Source organism: Dermacentor variabilis, unplaced genomic scaffold (genome assembly GCF_050947875.1).
Source record: "Dermacentor variabilis isolate Ectoservices unplaced genomic scaffold, ASM5094787v1 scaffold_12, whole genome shotgun sequence".
In the NCBI taxonomy this organism is placed as follows: Eukaryota; Metazoa; Arthropoda; class Arachnida; order Ixodida; family Ixodidae; genus Dermacentor; species Dermacentor variabilis.
The window spans coordinates 45,541,297-45,557,312 of NW_027460280.1; the positions used below are offsets into that span (position 1 = coordinate 45,541,297).

Below are 16,016 nucleotides of genomic sequence, written 5' to 3' on the forward strand. Positions count from 1 at the left end.
GTCCTGTCCTGCCACAGCCACCCTCGGGAACAAGCACACCCGACCTCTAAGGGTGGCATCGTAAGGGTGGTCGCACCGCAAGCAGGTGCCACCAGAAGAATTAACGCTTTGCTGTCCTTTGCGAAGGATCGCAGGCACCCCGTCCTTTCGACTGATCCCTTACCCCTATCTTAGGCCACGGTTTCTAATTAAAGTTTCAATCAATTAATCAATCGTAGGACCCACTATCCTAATCTTGTACGCTCTATAGGTTTGTTGGATTCAGAAAAAGGTGCACGGCACCGCAAACAAAAAGTGCATGGGGTGCCAGTTATGGTGTGTTGGGCTGCAACTACTCACTGCAAGGTTCAAAGGTGCATTGCACCGCAGCACCTTGCCTTGCACCTCGTTCAATCAAGCACGGGGGTGCACACCTGCACCTCGGGGAATCGAAACCCCTAGGTGCAGTGTACCGTGAATAAGTGCAGAAGGTGCAGAGAAACTTGGATGAATCGAATATACTTTCCATCTCCACCCCAATCCAGTTCGCTCGCAAATTTTTTCTACACGCGGCGCCTCAGCGGGAGAGCGCCGTTCGTCCCACTCGACCACAGTCTAGTACCACCGTGATCTACACTCTAAAAGCGGTTGCATCCTTTGGGGTGTATATTTGCCACACAGCAATATTCATCCGTCTTGCCCGCACTTCTTGAAAACGCTGCACTCGTTACTTTCCTGTCGAGAATGCTCTGTCTTGCTGATTACACGCATGCCGTTCGCGACTTGGAAGTACCGGGCTCGCAGCGAAGGAAATGCGGGCAAGACAAATGACGGTTATCGTTGTGTCGCAAACATATACCCTAAAGGGTGCAACTGTTTTTAGAGTATTACGCTCGAAGAACAGTTTACACCCTTTGGCTTGCCCCTTCTGCCACACAAAAATAATCGTCATCTGCCTTGATGCGTTTCCTTTCTTTATCGCTGCAAGCCCGGAACTTTCCGGAGGCGTTATCAGAAGGGGCACTCCAAAGGGTGTAAATTGTTCTATGCTGATAACGCGCGTGCCTTTCGTTACTGGAAATTTCTGGGCTCGCAGCGATAAAGAAAGGAAACTCATCAAGGCAGATGACGATTATTTTTGTGTGGCAGAAGGGGCAAGCCAAAGGGTGTAAACTGTTCTTAAGAGTCCATTCGTTACTGGAAAGTTCCGGGCTCGTAGCGTTAAAGAAAGGAAACGCATCAAGGCAGATTACGATTATCGTCGTACGGCAGAAGGGGCACGCCAAAGGGTGTAAACTGTCCTTAGAGTTATCGCAGACAGCGCTGGCACCAGGCGCCTCCGAGTAAATGGAGCTCAGAGACGCACGGCGGCGGTCATACGTATTTTCGGCTCCTGCAACTCAGCCAGCAGCATAGCCTTCGAGATGGTTTTAATCCGGATCGAGTCGTTGCTGTGGCGTGGATTTAATGTCACCTATTCGAGCGAAAAGTGGCAAGCACAATTTTTTAGTTTAATAAAGACGCATGCCATGTATAGAACTTCGGAAAGTTCTCTGATGGAAAGAGCGTACCGTTGCCAGAGCGCGACCGAAATCCGTCGACGCATCATAGTAGCCAGACTTCTCACCTCAGAGTTGCCAAACTTTAATGATTTTTTGAGCAGTGTAGCCAACATTTTGTGAAGGCAGTGTAGCCAGACAGTTTAGTGTCCAAGCTTAAAAAATCTTTTCAATATCAAATCCCCCCCCCCTTTTTTTTTTTGTCGACAAAACAGACACGCACATTATCACGGAGACACCTTTCACAAACTTACCACGCACTGGCTGTCGTCTTTTTTTTTTTTTCTTCGCTGCATGCAGTTTACTCGCGTGACGAACGAAAACCTTGTCACTTAAAAAGGAAAAAGAAAAAGAAGCCTTACAAAAAATTGCAGCAAATTAATGTCGCTCTTTTCTGTCCGAATTGTTCAACTTGAGGGTTACCGCGGTTATTTGCCTGGTTTGTGAAGGAAACGCTTGCCGCGTGCCCAAAGTATGGCTAACCACCATACCCAAAGCGTGGCTGCTGTGACCTCACGTGGTTGCTTCTGTGGTCTGCAGCATGGCGTTGAAGATTTTGTTGGCGGGAATATGCAATGTAAAAATCACGAGGAACAAAAGGAACGCAACTGTTTTCTTGACAAACAAGGCAAGCGTGCACTGTTACAGCTAAGATTCAGAGTGTGGCGACTTCATATTTATTGTGGATGAAACTGGCAAGGACTACAAACGTGATATTAAACTCTACTCGCAGCAAAACTCTACCTCTGCGCAAAATATGAGCGCGAAAGAGCGAACTGTCTAGCGGCCAGTCATATTTTCGCTAGTTTCCCCAAGCGTAGAGCGAGGCCTCATCGCCTTGTTTTTCGGCAACAACGAACACATCGCGGACACATGCACGAATTGCGTGTGACCGCGATGTTCGAAAGTATGGGAACAGAGCTCAGAACATAAACGCGCAAAGCAATATTTCTACCCTCCAATTAACACCCTTGCACACAAGTGCACTACAAGAGCAGGAGTTGGAAAGTAGCGTTTCTTTACATATTTTTCTTTAAAGTAGGTACACCTGTACTACATGTGCTTTGCAACTTTCTGTTAATCGTTATTTTTACAACCAATCTATTTTTTTGTGCATGTGTCATTCGCCATGGCCAAGTTATTCACTATATCCCAAGCAGTTTTTCACAATAGCTTAGTAGAACTATACTAAATGACACTGACAATTTCCATAATAAAGTTATGATGAATTGTCTTCTAAGACGGTTTATAACAACCCATAAGGACGTTCAGTGCCAGCTAGTTAACGTAGGACAAATCCATATATACTGCCCTTCACGCATGAATCAAGTAGCATAATGGTAGTACAGACATAAGCATCAGATTTCCCTCGGGTGATTTTTTTTTTATAAAGAATCTACAGGGCAGGCAGTGCTCAGTTTCCTGCTGGTACTCGTGATCGAGATCAATGGCTGGGAGGAGTGGATTTGATGTATGCAAAATACAGATCTCCAACACTGCATCCCCGATTTTGTTAGCACTACCAGGCCATAACCCTGCCCTCAAAAGTGATTTTTAATAACGTACTACTTTCCCCTTCAAGCTGAAATGTAGACATTGCATAGTACTCCTTGATCAGAGGGTTACAACCACAGAATGCGACGAAGTCGACTACAGTTGCCTCACCTACAAAAATTAAGTCCCTTCCATTTAAAAACAACAGAATGGTATTCACAGAATGAGTAAATAGAACAGTTTCCAGTTTGCTCAATGCTATGACATGTGCTGTGTGTCATTTGAACTTGTCACATAGCCTCCAAAATCTAATTTTGGACACCTCACCGACACTTTATATTAACCTCGCCAGCACACTACATGCCTGCTATCAGAAACTTGTGAAGAAACCAAAACACTCATCAGACTTTGCTCATTGGTGTAACATATTGTTCATGAATTATTCTAGCTCATCTTCAAAAATGTCTTAACAAGCAAAGCACCTACAAGCTCCAGATCAGTCCAACAGTGGTTTTATTATGTTTATGTTTTGGTATTTCTCTTGTTTCAACACATATTCTGACCTTTTTAATCTTCTAGATTTTAAATACAGACATTTTTTTTTTTAGGGCTACTAAGCTTGTGGCATAAAAACAAAAGCTAATTTGCTATTAGTGCTTCCCAGGCGTATTTAAGGTTCTGATGAAAGTTTTAACAGCAAATTGGTTTTCTTGTACCACCCTTATACGGGGAAAACTCTTACCTTTATAGGCTCTAGATCAGTACTAGAAGAGAAACTTGGGCAAGTTTGTGGCAATTCATGTTTTGGAAAGTAACAGCGCTAAACAGACAAGGACGAAGGAATCTTAGACCAACTTAGACGCCATGTGCCTTTTTGGAATAGATGGACCTATGTTATCCTTATACGTTCTAGAAGCAACCTGAACAGAAAAATAAATGATTTTTTTACAAGTTTGAATATTATGTTCTTCAAAAAGAAGTTACACGAGTAAAATGCCGAGTCCATCTGTTGGCTGACTGAAGTTGTCTCTTGCCGACTGCTGAAATTAGTTACAGAATAGTATGTTCAGTTAATAATCCAAAACCGTTCATTTGCTAAAGTCATCATAAAGTTTTTCTGATGATTTATCACCCAGTCATGCAGCATTTCCAAGTTGCTTCGAAGTGCATAGGTATAATGTGGCCATTAACTCGATAACCATGATGAAGGGTGTTCTAGCATTATTTTTCATACATTTTTTCATCTGATGTGCTTCACTATAACCTGTGCCGACATTCTGTCCTGGAAGTCAAGATAGCCATCTAGCCTATGCAAACCCACAACCAACTCTGAATCCGGTGCTTGGCATGTGGGACATGGAGTGGTGACCATGTCGAACCAGTCACAAAATTATAACAAAGCAGCACAGCTGGGACAGCATTAATCAACAATGACCTAGAAGCTTTACTGAAGTGCTCAACCCCAGAACACTTGTGCTGGTAGCTGCTGCAATGTTTCCGACTTGCATAGCGACAGTTATGGTAGGCTCTTACCATAGTGGATTTTGTTGCTTGTGTTTGGCCAAAAAAACCCCAAGTATCAGCAGAGGTGCACTTGCACACCAGAAAAAAAGAAAACGAAAAATAGAAAATGTAGAGAGAGAGAGAGATTATGAAGTTTTACATGCCAAAACCACGATTTGATTATGAGGCACGCCGTAATGGGGGACTCCGGAATTATTTGGACCACCAAGGGTTCTTTAATGTGCACCTAAATCTAAGCACACAGGTGTTTTGGCATTTTGCCCCCATCGAAATGCAGCCTTCGCGACCGGGATTCAATCCCGCGACCTTATGCTTTGTAGCTCAACACCATAGCCACTAACAACCATGGCTGGTTAGAAAATGTAACATGCCTCCTGTGCCCATGCTGTTACATCAATTTAGAGAGAGAAGAAAAAGCTAAGCCAGATTTAAATAACAGCCTGGAATGGTTTTGCAAGTAAATGGTTGGAAATTGCAATGAAAAAGATGCAAAGAAAAAATGTGCTGTTGCATTTCAGTATGCAATGTTGGGCGCAGAGTGAAATGAGAGCAATAAGACATTACATGCACTCATAGGACATATTGTCAATTTCTTAATTGGCAGAATGGTTTTATCAGCATCCGTGGCTCGAGAGCACAGGCTTTTAGACAGTGTGCTGAATCGCCAGACGTACCGAGTCTTGGATAAAGAACTGTGCCAGGTGTACACAACTGTTCCTGCTAAACCACTGGCTGAGCTCCACTCAGATTTCACACTGAGGTACTAGTTTGCGTAAAGGTTGGTTAAATACCACATTTGCTGGCATTACTTACTAGTTTCGCCTAAAATGGCTTTTGAAGCTTAGAGAATTGCACATTAAGCTTTGTAAATTCTAAAAAGATAAAGCAAAAATACTCACCCTGCAGCACATATGCGCCCCTTTAGCTTTCCAACCGCCACTTCATCTTCACCCATTTCCAAATTCAATAACCTCCTTTTGATTACCCCTGTGATTCACCCTGTAATTCAACCATAATTCCCAAAGCTGGTGCTGACCTTGGCAGCTCCGACTTTTCCTTTCTTTTCCTGTATGTTTCGTCAAAAATTACACTGTTAAGAGCTCATTCACACTAGCGACTTGAGGAGGGTGCACAACCAGTCTCAAATGGTTCCTTTTCCCAAAAAAGTGACTGTAGTGGGTCAGTTGCTCAGTCCTCGATTTTGCAGTCATGCGACTGCAGTCACAAAGCATCTGAACCAATCAGGCGCGCAGGAACAGGATGTCTCTATACACTGATGCTTACTTTAGGTGGCCAGCAGGCATTAACAGCATCAATAACATTTCGGTGTGATGACCGGCTAGTCACCCACACATGGCGGGGTGATTGGTCGCCTCAAGTCGTTTTTTGATTGCCAGTCACAATCGGTCATGCGACCTCCTCAGTTGCCGGTATGAGTGAGCCGTTAGTTGCTGCCCTCGTCTTGATGCTACACAGTGGCAAGACCTGTGGTTGCTGCAACCTTTTTGTTGTCATGTCGCTTGTCTCATCCCAGGGTGCTACATACATGTTGCATACATGTTCACTGTTTTCTTAGTATATGCTTGCTACGTGCAGAGTAAACCACTAGTTGAAAGTCTGCCTTGTTATTCTCTTTGCTCATTTGCCTTTTCTTGGCAAGACAATATTAACTCCCAACCCTGTCTTCTTTTCCTAGCACTGCTTTCCACCATGCATCTGTACCAACTCACCCAACTCACCATTTTAATAGCCTATTACACTTATTAGTCCACTTGTAGCCTAATTAAAAGTTCATGTATATTAGTTCTTGACATTCGTTTAGTGCATAATGCATGCATGTTGCATGGGATAGGTTCCACAGACTTGGCAATAATCTTCTCAACTTTCATGTTTTGTGTAGTTCTACGTGGAAAACTCAAAGCTTGCTTCATATTCAAAAGCGATTTCTAGCTTACCTCCACCTGTGCAAGAACGACTCCCATTTTTCTGCCTTTAAGGAAGTAGACCCATGATTTCCATCTTTCAAGCTGTGAGTAAATCAATTGTCAACACTGAATTTAAGCTTATAATGAACAAAAGCTAGCAAATTTTAAAAAATGGTGTGAAGCAGTGACGTCTTGTCTACATGTGGCCAACTTTTGAAGAAAAAGAAACAGCTGACCCATACCACAATATCACAGTCTATGGACAAACCAGTATTGCAACCAATGCCTTCATTTACAGAAAATCAAATTTCGAGTTTGTTCTGAAACCGTCAGTTGTGTCTACACATAATGTAAGTTTGACATGTCGGACATGAAGCACAACCAAAATGGCAGGCAGCCCGTTGTGGTGTTTGCTGGATTTCACAACCCTCATTAAAATGTTTGGCACAGCTGATTCCAGCCAAAAAAGCTATTGAGTCCAATTGGACATCAGCGGAGGCCGATCTTCCAGTTGGGCTTCATGAGAAGTCGATTTGGTTGCAATTGGGCATCGTGACAAATCCAGTTGGACACAGCTGGACATCACTAGAGCTTGGTATGCCAAATGGTCCCAACTGGACCCAGTTGGAAGTCACCAGATGAGTAATCGCGTTAAACAAGAAAGTAGTAAATAATACTAGCACAATTATATTGCTATAGTTTTCAATTTTTCAAGATCTTTGTACTTTGGTGTAATCAATGGAGAGGAGTTAGCCTTCTGTAAAGTTAAAAATCGATCTTGAAATTCTACAAATTTCTCAAGACCCACTGGCACCACTTGGTCAACTAAATTTTGCTTACATAATAGCACCCGACATGCATCTCTCATAGTAAGTGGTGAATGTTCAGCATGTCAATGAAGGAAGAGAATTACCATTGTGTGTTCATGCATGAGTAGGCTTCTCGAACGGAGTTTAAATTATATCTGTGTCGCATCAAGGTTAGGGCCCATCTAGGTTATTTTTTAAAGTGCAGCTGTTTATGGTTAGGGTTCCGTGTATTTTTTATGTCCGTCAACAAATCTGCTTGTGCAAAAACTCAGCTCCCACATTCGATTAAAATTTGCTTCATTCCATGCAAAAGCTCACACGCCTCATCACTTGAATGTGCATTTTCAGTAGATTAGTTATCAATAGGCACCATTTTAAATATCAGTAGAGTCTTAGGTAGATAATCTTTTCTTGCTTGCTTACAGGGGCATGAGGGTACAAGCCATTCATTGTCTTATGTGAGGTACAAATTTCCCATTGGGTAGGCATAGAAATGCTTACACATTTAATAACAGAGGCGATACGAGAATGTGTGCGCATACCTATCGTCATGTTGACCATTGATCAGGACAATAAATGTGTTCGTACCTTTGTTCAAAATTCTGTGTCACCTTGTGTGCTAAACAGGGGCCATATTCTGAAACAATAACTTTCAGAGGTACTATCGCTTTGGCCACACCTTCTCCATCGGTGCGCACCTGACGGCGACAGTATCGCCAAAGTAGATCATTTCAGAATACGCCCCCAGCTTTGCTGGTCATCCACCTTCACAGAGTAGAATGGCTCAAGATTTTTTTCCTGTTCTTGTTTTTCATGTTGGTCCCAACGAGTCCAATTCAGGATCAATTGAATCCAGTTGTGCTCAAAAACCGGTTGGACGTGTTGGACATTTTCCAACAGGTATCCCAAAACACAACTGGAAATCTCCAATTCGTTCTAATTGGAAACTTCCAACTGCATCGTTAGTGCAATGAGTTTTCTTTTTTTTTTTTTACTGGGATGTTTTGGTATGGCCACAGCATTCAACAACTGTTTAATATGTTTTATCAAATGGGATGTATATGTTCTGCAAGGCACAGCTCACATACTGTTCCGTAAGCTGTTGCCCAACATTCAACTTACAGTTATAAGCTGCCGTCAGCTTACAGCCTGCTAAGCTGTTTTGCAGACGTAACAGGCATCAGCAATGTTGTTTTGAACAAATACCACTGGTAATATTAGTGAGAGCTTCAAGTCCTTACATATTGTCACGGGTAACTTGACTTCCTGAAAAAAATTTGCCATAGGAAGCAAGAACCCACTTGTGCTCATGCATCAGCAAAAGTGACCATGGCCATACTTACCATCACAATTTCTTGAATATGGCACTGAAACAAGCTTTGACAAACATGACATGGACATTATGAGGCAGCAAATTGCTTTTTACAGAAACTCTTGATTTCGTTAGTTGTGTGATTGGGATTGCTGTAATGCCATTTTATATGCTACAGCAAAGACCAGTCAGCAACACTTGTCAAAGAAACAAGCCTGTAAGTAAAAAAAAAAAACACTGCCTAATGCTTTAATAAAATGGCTTAGTTTCAACTGCATGAACTTTCACATGTGAAAGTTTATGCAGTTGAAACTAAGGCATGTTATCAGCTACTAAGTACATGTTCACTGCAGTGAACAGTATTTAGTAGCTGATTGCAAGAGAGAGAAAGCTCACATTAATTAGCATCTGTGGTGTTGCCACAACAAATTTTCCAGACTCCATCAGCTGTCTTAGCATTGAAAAGCTGCAAAGCATGTAATCTGAAAGTTACTGCATGCTCATCAGGGTCAGGATAACATGATTCCTATCAGTTTTTATCCCAAATATGCCATTAGCCCTCCATGATTGGTCAAAATGGCTCGGGCTTTGCCCAATATGGGCGCGGTGCATGCCCACCCACATGAGCTGGGCTCAAGCAATTTTAACCTATCACTGAGGGCTGATGGCGAACTTGAAAGAAAAACAGATCGGAATAGTTTTACATTATCCCTACCCAGAGTGATCACATTTCATTTTATTTCAACTATACACGTTTGCATCCTGGCAGCTAGTGCAGAGTACAGTTTGTGATAGAACATTTCCTAGCTGTGCCAATCCTCTATTTACACATATTTCAGTCTGGCGCTTCCTTGATTCATTTCACTGATGTACTGGTTAACTCATGCAGAATCTGTTAGAGCTGGTGTATCATACTGGTGCTCATCCTGTTGTACCATGTTCTTTGTCTATGTCTCAACTATGCAGGCTTATATCATTGGTGTAGATGCAGTATGGACTAATCGACTTATAATAATATAGCAATCAGTGATTTCAGAGCTGATAACTCATGCATTAACTCTGTCCAAAAAAAAACTACATATAATAACCATAGTATCTTAGAAATAACCAGAACAACCATAGTAATCATAGAAAATCAAATTTTCTACAAGAAAGCCATTTTTTTAGAAACTAGGGCACAACATGAAATACTAAAGTACTGCTAAGAAAATAATGCTGATGTGGGTTTGTGTCACTGCAGAAAGTTGCACTCTTGTACTTGCAGGACTGTTAAGTGAACGTGAAGCACTGCGGGCACAACATGAAATACTAAAGTACTGCTAAGAAAATGATGCTGATTTGGGTTTGCGTCACTGCAGAAAGTTGCACTCTTGTACTTGCAGGACTGTTAAGTGAACGTGAAGCACTGCGATGCTGAAATCATTCATATTTAAAAACAATGTCTTGGCGAGTTACTTCCACTTTTCCGTATCGGGGATTCATATTTTTAGCAGCCTCTTTTGTGTGCTGATCCCAGAGATAGTGCAGTAAAAAAAAAAAAAAATTAAGCAGCCCGACCTCCTCTATACTCGCCTCATGCAAGGGGTGATGCGATATAATGCCTTGCTTCCATGACTCCGCCCCATTTTTGCTCTTAACTCGCACGGAGAGACATTGTCTTTTATCGACGTTAACTAGAGAGTGAACTACCTTCAAAAGGCTTCTTTTTCTACTCAGTGCATGGTTTGATCAATGATGGAATAAAGGTTTCCATGTGAAGGCATAGGCCTTTACCATTTTAAAAAGAAGTGTTTTTTTTACACCCGTCTTGTCAAGGTATAAGTGATGTCCCTGCACAAGTGTACAGGTATTCATGGAAGACTTAAATCAATCTCTTCAATCTATAGCAAATGAAAACCTTATGAATTTAGCTGGTTATACGAGTATTATTGTAATTGGAATTCACTGCACACGAAATAAAAGAGGGCTCCTCGCACAAACCTGAATGGTAGCAGCACTACTCTTTCTTTTAGTATATGTCATCATCCAGTGAATAACCTTATTCAAACAAAATTGTCACAGCTACTAAAGACTAATGCGATAATGCTCAAGGAGCAGTAAAGATGACAATGATGTGGGTGTGACTGAACGGTCGAGCTGCTTTGAAGCCTATGCTTTTGTACTGTGTAATTTAACTAGTGCTGACCAGCGACTGCTGTATAAATGCTCCTTGTAACAATATAAAAGTTATTTTGGAATGTTGTGGTTGGTGCCATGGTCACATCTCTCAACTTACCTTTTCATAACTCAGATGAGCATACTGTACATCCTTTGATGTTGCCTACTAAGAGGTTTCTAGTATTCTGTAGCAATCAATAATGCGCATTATACAAGGATACAATGTTCTGGTCTATTAGATGCACCATCCAGCTACATGTTTATGAATCCATATATCTTCCATGTTCGACGTAGTAGTTCTGCAGAAACCCGCAAGGTGGAGAGAAGTAATTGATGAAGGGAAAATCAGACATCCACTCGTTCGTAGCAATTGCTACAAAGAAAACCCATACAGGTTCCTCGAAAGAAAAGCCTCATAGTTGAAGAAAAATTCGTCCTGGTCCGGGATTCGAACCTGGGACCACCGCCTTTCTGGGGCAGCCGCTCTACCGTCTGAGCTAACCAGGCGGCTAGCAAATGGCAGGGCAAAGTCGAATTTGTTGACAACACACGAAGCGAAGGTAAGTGTTTGACGTAGTAGTTCTGCGGAAACCCGCAAGGTGGAAAGAATTGATAAAGGGAAAGTCAGACATCCACCCGTTCGCAGCAATTGCTACAAAGGAAACCCAAAGGAAACCTGGTTTCCTTTGTAGCAATTGCTACGAATGGGTGAATGTCTGATTTTCCCTTTATCAATCTTCCATGTTCGAATCGGATCATCATGTGAAACTCACAGGTGTTCAATAATCTATAAATTTTGTTCAATTTCCAGTGAATACATAGAAATAAAGTTTTTGACTCTGCTATATCTTTTCCAGCTAAACATGGCAAACATAGTTTTGTACCATTTTGCTTGACTTTCAGTGGTTCACCACACTGATATGTGCTAGAAGCAGTTTGGAGAGATTACAGTAATTATATTATTTTTTTTTACTTTTCATTAGTGCATGGTCATGTGCGTATGGTAGTACATGCATGTTGTGGAATAGCAATAAGGTGATTGGAGTACTTACATTCACAAAAGGTCAGGCACATTACCCACTAGAATCCAACAGATGAAAGGTGCACCACCCACACTGCATACTGTACTGGTGCCAATCGCTGAGTGATAAACACATACCTGTGGGAGCACTGGTCTAACCACAGCCAGCAACAACCTGGAAGCCTTTCAACATACATGCAATGATGGTTTTAACACCACCACCAAATATGCACACTTCAGAAGAGCTGATTAAGCTACACTAATTTCTAATGAATTTGTGTATAAGCTTTGTGCCTGTTCTTTTTACCAAGGAGTTATATGCATATTTATACAATATTCGTAAGGCTACGTGTGAACTACAGCAGTCAAATTGATAAAGTGAGTTAAAATGTATAGCTGCTTTAAATATAGTACTTTCTGATATGTTTGCACTGCACCCTTATTTTGGACTTCCAAAAACGAAAATCCTCTGAACTGACAACGTAATACTGTCACTTTAAATGAGCATGCAGTTTCATGCACAAATAAATTTTATCTCAACTGAACCACAAAGCAGAAGTTTCTACGAACAGTGCAAACTGCAGCTTGAAGGACATTGTGAGATGACACCTAAACCTGGATACTCACTGTGTTGGGCATACCTGTGACATTAATAAATCAAACACAAGATTTTCCTGCCATGATGGATCCATTTTCAGGCAGCAGCTTAATCCAAAGGCTGATCAAGGAATTTAAACAAATGCATAATTAATTTGTTTTCATACCTTGAAGTCAACCCACATCAAATATCAAATCCTGCAAGACTCACCTATGTGAACTGTGACCAATTTCCGACTGCATAGCAAAAGTCGGCTGTATTTTATCACTGCTGGTTCGAATATAGGTATCTTGTGCTCCAGTGCTGACTGAGACAACAAAGTGCCTTGAATATTTGCATATGCCAGAGGAACTCCAGCAGAGCTCAGAGTAGAAAGTTCCACCTGCAAGAAGCATAAAAATGGTGCACCCTCTTACCATAGCTGGTCAGCCTTTCCTTGTGAATATGGTGACTCGTTCAAAACACCATGGCTACAACCAACCTGCATCAGCATGTTGAACTAGCTTGGCATACTTGATTGTGCTCCTTGAAGTACTTGGTGTTAATGAACCACTGGCTATGCACTGAACACCAGTGACATATCACATATGCATACTATGAAGCTCTCCATGGAGGCCCATGATAGGTGCAAGCACATTTGCCTTGAACCTTTGTAGACATTCGGGATTTCTTCATGACTTGCTGCTAAATATGGCAGTGACAGAAAGCACGAGCCTGATGCACTTCACCTCCTACACACTTGGTACTGATTGCCTACTCACTAGGGGTATGCACCTTGAAACCACGTAATTACACATGATGAGAAGCCAACAATTACACATGGTACTACACTCTCACCACACTGCTCACTTCACATATCACACTGCACATCACTTCGAAACAGCCCGCACCACTGACGAGATGAAAACTGTAGATATCTTGTAACTTTACTCACCCCCCCCCCCCCTCAAACCACTTTCACAAATTACTTTCACTGCACAATTGCTGACGTCTACTTGGCACACAGCACAAAGGGATGCACTGCTTTGCTGATCAGCTGCACAATAAATGGCCGTTAAGCAGTGTAGATCATCTTGGTGGCTTGACGAATCTTCAAAGCACTGGCTGAGGTGAACACTTATTGTGAGAGATGTAGCACACCACGAGGCAAGGCCAATTGTTATGTCGAAAGACATAACACCAACGACACTAAATTTATTAACTTGAGGATGCACCACACAAATGTGCATGCATCTGCATGTTGATTAAAAAAGAACACATACACTCATACACTTGCACAAAAGCACAGCAGACTTTTGGCACCACACCAGCCATTTACTACTTCCAGCCCTGCGCTTCCCTAGGGCTATACTTTCAGTACTCACTTTCACAGCGCAATAAAAGGCACCCACTTTTTCCATTCAGGCACAGCACTTCACTTTCAGCACAATCTTTTCACGATTTCTGAAGACACTAATTCACCACATAGCACAAGGCTGATGCCTTATATTCAATTAGCCACTTTACTGCAGGACACTGGTGGGAATGGCTTCAGGGAACCTAGTGTTGCAGCAGCATGCTGACAATTGCATTGGCTTGGCAAAGCATTCCCCACTCCAACGCAAGTTATTATGCCGTCGTATGTGTATCCCAGAGACTTGGTCCTGTTCCACAATGCATCGAAAGGGAGCGCTCGCAGCAATGGTGCAACATATGAGATGCAGTTCCTTGAGGTGCTTTTGGCAGGAGGCCAACTTGTCAAAGGTTTGTTGCTCCTATGTGCTGTAATTCTTCCTCCTTTCAGAGATACGGTAGAGGCCAGCCTGTTCAAAGCATTTCCGTTAGTTGAATCGGTATGGAAAGTTTCTCAGCATTCTCCTTGACTGAGCTCAGGTTGCTTTCATTTGTCAGCCATACCCATGGTGTACTCTCCAGTTGGGATAAAGCCATTGTTATTGCATTTCTGGAAACGTTGAGACTATATGTTGCAAAAAGAACTAATGCATGTTAGCTTGTGATCTTGCTGCTGATGTTGATTAGCAATTTACAAGAATTGAAGACCTGCAAATAAAAAGAAAACATATTCAGTTTTAGCATTGCGTATTCCTTAAGAAGAAAGAATAGTAAATGTGGGCATAATTTGTATGAGAATTGAGTAAAAGTAATTGCTCTATAGCGGCATAGACAAAGCTGTTGTAGCAATATGGGCACAAATGGCTTTTTTTTTATGCTCTTAACTTTTACAGATTCAACTTTTATTCAGCTACCCTAAGTGACAACTTAGTGCATGCAAAATTATGCGTTGTGCTTCATGCATTTGCACTTCCCGAATGTATGTATATATATATATATAGTTTTTCACTACATTACCTAGAGGGAAATCTGGCGCTGCTGCGCTGTGGTATGCATGCATAAGAATGCCGGTATATTGTGACTTCGGATTGGCATCGTTCTCGTAGAGACAGGACACCTTGAAGACGCGCTTGGCAAGTACCGTTCCGTCTGTCACAATGATTCATTTTCTACTAGAACCGCATGTGAAAAGCTGTTTTAGCTTTATTATTATGCAAAAACATGTTTTGTTTAACTATGAGAACTTGTTATTGTGTGTACGACTACATGTTACGTAAAAAGTATCAGTGGGCCGCTAAAGTTGGAGGACAGACGACAAGGTTCGCGCTCGCTTTGAAACAGTTGGTCGTCTGTTCTTGCTTTTCTTTGCTTGGTCATGCATTGTGGGTGAGTAAAGATGTAATATGCGTGAACGGAAACATTTTATAAAGATTTTACTTTGAGAATGCGTTATTTGCATAGCCATATCCTCGTTTTAGATGAAGCCTCTTACAACACGAGCCAACACGAGCCTCGCAGACACATATACCGTCATTCCCATGACGGCACGGTGCCCCCTAAAGAAACTCCCATGGACGGTGGCGCCAGATTACCCTCTAGGTGTTGTAGTGAGAAACGATATATATATATATATATATATATATATATATATATATATATATATATATATATATATATATATATATATATATATATATATATATATATATATATATATATATAGGAGTGCAGCGGTGGCATAGAGGTAGAGCACCCGCCTCGCGTGCAAGAGGTCCGTGGTTCGAATCCCGGTGCCGCACAATTTTCCACCGGATTAAAAAAAAGAAAAATCGAGGTGTTGACGAAATTGCACAAACAGGCCTGGATGTGGCCTGATCCCGGTGACCAGAACCGGTAACGCACTCCCTCACCAGAGCAGGATTGGCCACCCTGGCGCAGTACTTGGCCACAACCTCCTATATGATCAACACAAGAAATGGTCATGGGCAGGACACGTAATGAAGAGGGAAGATAACCGACGGTCATTAAGAGTTACGGAATGGATTCCAAGGGAAGCGTAGCAGAGGGCGGCAGAAAGTTAGGTGGCCGGATGAGATTAAGAAGTTTTCAGGGACAACATGGCCACAGTTAGTACATGACTGGGGTAGTTGGAGAAGTATGGGAGAGGCCTTTGCCCTGCAGTGGGCGTAACCAGGCTGATGATGATGATATATATATATATATATATAATCTGACCGAGAAGAAACGAAAACGAGGGAGTCACGTCCCTGTCTTTCTTGAATTGCGCTAAAGGCTTTGCCATTATG

At 42.0% G+C, this 16,016-nt stretch overlaps 1 protein-coding gene across 1 annotated transcript; it reads right to left on the reverse strand.

The window, feature by feature from the left end:
- Window positions 1-2,931: 2,931 nt before the first annotated feature.
- Window positions 2,932-14,015, reverse strand: LOC142566288 (uncharacterized). The gene is made up of 7 exons (XM_075677182.1): window positions 12,860-14,015; window positions 12,589-12,760; window positions 12,408-12,498; window positions 10,878-11,058; window positions 8,634-8,817; window positions 8,413-8,556; window positions 2,932-6,583 (listed from the first exon to the last, which is right to left on the reverse strand). The coding sequence occupies exons 1-4, from the start codon at window positions 12,869-12,871 to the stop codon at window positions 10,995-10,997; spliced, it is 339 nt and encodes a 112-aa protein (XP_075533297.1). The 5' UTR covers window positions 12,872-14,015; the 3' UTR covers window positions 2,932-6,583; window positions 8,413-8,556; window positions 8,634-8,817; window positions 10,878-10,994.
- Between the last annotated feature and the right edge of the window lie 2,001 nt (window positions 14,016-16,016).